The 6,752-nt window shown below is 32.5% G+C and overlaps 1 protein-coding gene across 1 annotated transcript; it reads left to right on the forward strand.

Annotated features, from left to right (window-relative positions):
- The first annotated feature begins 3,739 nt into the window (after nucleotides 1-3,739).
- LOC103868225 (putative pectinesterase/pectinesterase inhibitor 26) lies at nucleotides 3,740-5,961 on the forward strand. Its single transcript, XM_033284260.1, has one exon. It carries the CDS (start codon nucleotides 4,563-4,565, stop codon nucleotides 5,115-5,117), a length of 555 nt encoding a protein of 184 aa, XP_033140151.1. The 5' UTR covers nucleotides 3,740-4,562; the 3' UTR covers nucleotides 5,118-5,961.
- Nucleotides 5,962-6,752: the final 791 nt, after the last annotated feature.

The following is a 6,752-nucleotide window of genomic DNA, read 5'->3' on the forward strand; positions in this document are numbered from 1 at the left end:
AACTGGTAATAATATTTCAAAATATTATTTTAGTCTAGTTGTTAGTGTGCCCTTTTAAAATGATATCTCGGCACGGGTTTGAGTCCCGATATGAACATATTTAAAATATATATATATATATATATATATATATCAAAACGATGTTGTCTTATCTTGTTAACGGTTGACTAACTTCTGTTAGAGTCAATGTAGATTTAGGCACGTTTTAAAAAATTTGGGTAATTTTTCTTAAATTATAATTGAGTTGAGGTCGTTTTTGGCACTGGCCATTTGTTCGGGTCCTATTTGGCACGGCTGAGAGTGTTGAGGTCAAAATTGGCACTTTCCTCGTATATCAAAACGATGTCGTTTTATCTCGTTAACGGTTGACTAACTTCTGTTAGAGTCAATGTAGATTTATGCACGTTTTAAGAAGTTCAGGTAGTTTTTTTTAAATTATAATTGAGTTGAGGTCGTATTTGGCACTGATCAATTGTTCGGGTCGTATTTGGCACGACTGAAATTGTTGGGGTCGAAATTGGCACTTTTCTCATATAATATATGCTTATTTGACTCCAAAATACTATTATGGGCCTCAGGCCCGTCTCAGTGTTTTATGGACCCTGTGCATATATTGCATATGAATAAAAAAACAATTATCTGAAAAAGGGCCCTAGATTATTAAAAAAAGGCCCTAAATTATGCTTAAAATTTCTTAAATTTTTGTTGGGCCCTGTGCAAATGCTCCATCAGCACACCCTTAGAAACGGGCCTGATGGGCCTACACGTTACGAACTCGTTTCTATCAATGTGTATTTTTGGGGATAAAGGTTATTCCATCATCCGCAATTAATTTTTTTTTAAAGCTGATTTATTATGATCTTACAATTATGATATGAGAAAGATTACATAGACGATTCGACAACCGACAATACTATCTGCCTTATGAAGGCCTACGCCTGACTGCATCAGCTGAACCGTCCTATGAAGATCCACGTCTGGCCAGATTTACTTGCACCATGTTGAAGATCCCTTGTAAGCCTTTCTTCCGTAATCTGGCATAATTGTTTAATAAATTGCTCTCCGAAACTTGAAATCTGGATTTCCTATAATCTATAATAAATTGCATAGTCTGGGATTCTTCGAGCCCCAGACCTGGGTGTAGAAGCCTTTAAACCTTAACCAGTAGGCTACGGTGCTTCCACAATTAGTTAAGCCCTTATTCGTTTGTACATATGAAAGATGTCGGGGTAGACGCTTGAATACCCGTTCGGGTTTGAATCGGATATTTCAGATGTTTGGATATTTCTAAACTTTGGGTCGGATCGGGTTTAGGTATTTTTAATTCAAATTCAGGTATTTCAGATATAACCAAATTTTTTTTTTTTTGAACTACTGATAAAAAAATTAAAACCTCATAATTCTTGCAAAAAACAAAACTGTTTCTTCTCTTGTTTTTGTGACGTAACACGATCGAGAATAACAAGGAAGCTCTATGGATGAAAAATACCCTTCCGTATGAAGAACAACAAGATGGTTCAAGATAGCTCTGGTTGTTGCAGACGTTTATGGTAGTTGTCGCTGATGAAGGCAACAACTAATGTCTTCGAGAAACCTTACATGGATTGTGAGAAGAACGATATTTTGGGAAAAAAGATCTTAGGGAGAGAAAATGAGAGATGGAAAATGCAGATGGTGCCTTAATTTTTTACGTTTAAGAAGGAGATAAATATTTTTATATATGTGCACACGTTTAAGTTAGGAAAAATAGTGATTTGGTATTAATTTTATATAATATTAATTAAACCAAAATTGGTTAAGAAAAACCAGTTCTTACATACTGGAACTAGATGAAAGATGTAGATTTATGTTAAAGTATACATCTAGAGGTGTGGCGAAATTCAATGAAAAAGGAGATTAGTGCGTTTGAAATCAACAAGACTTTCAGTATAGTGGATTTGCCTCTTGGAAAGAAAGCCATTGGGAATATGTGAGTTTACAAAATCAAGTATAACGCAGATGGGACAATGGAAATACCTAAATTACAACTTGTGGCATTGGCTAACAAACATGTTCAAGGCAGAATTTTAAGAAAATTTTTGATCATGTCACCAAAATGACAAAATTCGTTGTTTATTGAGAAAATAGCAGGGAGAGGCTGGACCGTGCATAAGATGGATGTACACAATACCTTCTTGCATGAACATCTTCGAGAAGAGGTCTATATGAGGCTTCCACAAGGTTTTCAACACTCAGATCCGAACAAGTATGTAGATTCCATAAGGGTATATAAGGTTACGGCATGCACCTAGGTGCTGGTTCGTTAAGCTCACAGATGCACTTCAACGTTTTCGTTTCCAGCATTCATATGCAGATTACTTGTTGTTTCTCTTCTCAAAAGAAAACGTGGAACTCATCGTACTCATATATGTGGATGATTTTCTCATGTGGGAATGCCATGAATGTTTTGACCAAATTTAAAGAGCACCTGGGGAAATGCTTTCATATGAAAGACATAGGAAAACCAAAATACTTCCTAGGTATAGAGGTTCGACGTAGAGTGGAAGGTTTCATGCTTACGCAACATAAGTATACATTGGATATTATTTCAGATGTTGGTTTACTTGATATTAGGTGCTCTTTAGATTTGAGTCCGTTTTTACATGACACTGTGAAATACAGGAGATTGGTTGGTCGCTTGATTTACTTGTCAATTACGCGACAGAATAAATCTTATTTGGTGCATATCTTATCACAATTTATGTAAATACCACGAGAGGTGCAGTGGAAAACTGCTTTAAGGGCTGTAAGATATCTGAAAGGAACGACTGGACAAGGTATGATGTTGGGATCTCAAGTTGATATGAGCTTATCAGTCTCCTGTGACGCAAACTGGCCAGCATGTCCTACTACTAGAAGATCGTTGAGTGTGTATGTGGCACTTGTTGGTGATTCGCTGGTTTCCTAGAAGACCAAGAAGCAAAAAGTTGTATCTCACTCGTCAACGGAGTCTGAATACAGGTCCATGGCACAAACTGAAAGAGAGATAATGTGGCTTCGAAGACTGTTACTTAACTTGGGAGCTCCACAACAAAACTGGTTGAGTTGTTCTTTGATAGTAAGTTTGCGATACACATAGCTGCTAATCTAGTGTTCCATGAATGGACCAAGCACATAGAATCTTATTGTCATCAAGTGCGGAAAGTGATTCAAGAAAAAATGCTGGAAACTGTTCATGTTCGAACAAATGAGCAATTGGTAGATGTCTTGACAAAGGCGCTTGGAAAGTGCAATTTGAAACTTTATTGTTCAAGTTGTGAGTAAGAAACTTCCATATTCCCAACTTGAGGAGGGATATTGGAGATAATGATGTGAATATTTAGAGATATGTATAAGGTTACGAGATAATGATGTAATTAGTTGGTAAGATTATCCTAACCAAGAAGTCGGTTAAGGCTTATGTATAAATACTCTGTATTTTGATGAATAAAGTTAAGTAATTCTACAAATACATCCTCTAATAAGATCAAAAGTAATTTAAGAAGTAAGAACATAAAAAGTAAATCTACTGTACATTTTTAATCCCTTTCCAAAATTTGATTTCAAACGTCCATTGACCTTCTTTCTTGTATCCGAACCCAAAATAAGAAACACTAGATTCTGATCCGCACGCCCGTGCGGGTATATTTTAAAGCGGTTTTTCAAAAAAATTCATATATGATTGATTCTATTATTTTTACCACTTACCAATATTATAATAATTCATTTTTATGTTGAATATACATTTTAGTTCTTAATGGATTAGATAAATATAGGTCTTATTAGATGATAATTTTTTTTTATAAAATTATACACATTTATTATATATATTCTTTAAAATAAGTACTTTGTGCAATATGATATATTTTAAACTATATTAGATAAAATAGGTCAATTACTTTATATTTTAAATTATATATACATTTTAATTTGGGGGTTTATATTAATCCATTGTACTAAAGCCACCAGATCATAAAAGTAATCTAAATAGGTAATTATGATATAATAATAACAAACATTAGCCAACATAATTAATATAAATAGTGTAAGTCAAATTTGATAAGCAAACAGTTCGTTTCCAGAAAATTGATTAGTTCCGTATAAATAGGTATGAGAAATATTGGCTTTAAATGCAATTTACATTATGATTAAATTGACACATTACTCATTTATTTGATAGTATATATAGAAATAATATTTTATAAATTAGGCAAATGCAGATTCTTTTTATTTTAAATATTGATATTGTAGTAATTAGTGTGTTTGCTTAAATATAGGAACTGCTATTGTTTAAAATGTTAATGACATTCTATTGTAATGTTTTAGGAAAAGTTAGGGTCAATTTCTATTTGTACTTTAGTTTTAATAGATTAGATGGTTGCATGGTAAAAACCTAAAAATAGACTAAAGGAAGCAAAAAACCTCTTAAATATAGAATAATCCAAAATACCTTTACAAGCTCTTTAAATATCCAGAATCTGTTTTGATTGTTCTTGTTAATACTTACGAAAAGAGAGAAAATAAGAAAAACATCTCAACAAAAGATGAAAATGGTCGAAAGGATCTTTCTCCTTTTCCTCTCCATCGTCGTCACGGTTGTCATCGCCGGAAAAGCTCCACCACCAACATTCACCGAGACTGGCAAAGCCTTGGCAGAAAAACTATGCGAAAAATCTGAAGACAAAGCGTTTTGCGTTTCGAGCCTAACCTCGCGTCACGAAGCAGAAACCGCAACCGCACCAAAACTAGGCGTGATTGCGTTAAGTGTAGCGTCTACAAACGCTTCAGACACGTCTCTCTACATCAAATCAAAATTAAAACAGAAGAACCTCGAGCCCGCGTTGGAAGACACGTTAGATGATTGTTCTAAGAATTATTTAGACGCAGTCGCGCAGCTAGACGATTCTCTCGCCGCTTTGCTGGCAAATGCGTACATCGATGTTGATATTTGGCTTAATACGGCGATTAGCGACGGAGAGGCTTGTGAAGACGCTTTGAGTGAACGTGCTGGTAATGACGCTGAGCTTGCTCGTAGGAACACTAACTTCTTGAAGCTTTGCAAGGACGCTCTTCTCATCAACACTATTTTAACTCCATAAGTTTATTGTTACGACTAATTAATTACTTTGTATTTGTTTGTCATAATTTTCTATAAACTGCTTTTAGAAAAAAAATCTATAAATTGGTCCGAGGTAAGCTAATGATATGTGATATACTTGTTTTGGAATTTTTTTGAATGAGCATACTGGAGTATATAGTACATACAATAGATGTGCATTTTTCCATCTAATATAACTTTATCTATTAATAATAAAAATCTCAATTAATGTCAAAGATTGTGTCTTTTCATTATAAAAATGAGCTTAATTTTAAAAAGTTTTCAAATTGTAAAATGATGTGTATATCTATCCTTTTGTGTATTTTTTTATAATGTCAAAAGCTATGTTTTCATTATAAACTATTGTGTTTCTTAACTATATAAAAAAATTAGTTTTAAAAGTTATCAGATTATGAAATAACGTGTGATTCTATAATATATAGGATATGAAATTAGTTTTACCTAATTATATGTATTTTCAACATGTAACTATTGGAAAAGATTGTGAAAATGTTAAGATGTGTCTTTTTCATCATTAAAATGTTATCTTTCATCCAAAAAATGTTTTTCATGTTAAAATTGCATTAATTTTAAATGACTTAAAAAAATTCATGTTAAAGTTATCATGAATTTTAAAAGACTGAAAATATTTAACTCTCATCATTTTAAGATTAATAATGCATATTTTTTTTTAAATATATTAATTTTAAAAAGTCATGTCTTTTCATTATAAAAGTTATATCAGTTTTAAAGATGTTCTCATATTGTAAATGTACTATCTAAAAATAAGTAACTCAATTAGAAAAGTTGTGATTATTCGTATAGATCTTTGAAAACTATAAATAGTCATAAGTATCACATTGTAATATTTCATGCTTTATTAAAATGGTGAAGAAGAAAAATTGTATGTAGTTACGCTTATAAAAATTTAAGAGTTCAAATGAAACATTGTTAGCAAAGGGTGATAGGTAGGATAATTTGTTTTTTTGATAGTAAAAAATCTTAAATGAAATAATAAAGTTATTCTTAGTTTTTTCTCTACTAGATGAAAAAGTGTGTGTTTTTCTTCTTACACAATTGCATTTATGACCATGCATGTTGCATGGACACATGATGCATATTATATATACTATCACAAGACATATTAGTAAACCGCTGCGATCAACCGCGCGACATGGAAACGAACAACTCAGCGACAACCGCTGCGATCAAACGCGCGACCTGAAAACGAACAACTACCAGCGGCATCAAGTCGCAGCCGCTAGTCGTCGACTCTGGTCGCTGACGCTGGCGACCACCACACGAACATGGCCTAAGTCAATATATCTGTTAAACGTTGCTACTTATGATAATTTAAGTGCATCGTTGATTTTTCTGGTGGATTCTCTTAAGTGCATCGTTGATTTTTATAATTTTTTTTTGAATTTTTTTTTTGAAATTTTTTTTTTGAAATTTTTTTTTTCAAATTTTTTTTTCAAATTTTTTTTTTCAAATTTTTTTTTTATAATTTAAAAATACTTTTTGAAACTGTTTTTAAAATATTTATTTTTTATTTTAGTATTTATTTTTTATAAAATTTTAAACCCTAATTCCAAAACCCCACCCCCTTAACTCTAAACCCTAATGTTGGATTAAT

Source organism: Brassica rapa, chromosome A02, assembly GCF_000309985.2.
Source record: "Brassica rapa cultivar Chiifu-401-42 chromosome A02, CAAS_Brap_v3.01, whole genome shotgun sequence".
NCBI classification, from domain to species: Eukaryota; Viridiplantae; Streptophyta; class Magnoliopsida; order Brassicales; family Brassicaceae; genus Brassica; species Brassica rapa.

Excerpts from the sequence above, each read along its gene's own strand:
- LOC103868225 (XM_033284260.1), top strand. The coding sequence starts at position 4,563 with ATGAAAATGGTCGAAAGGATCTTTCTCCTTTTCCTCTCCATCGTCGTC.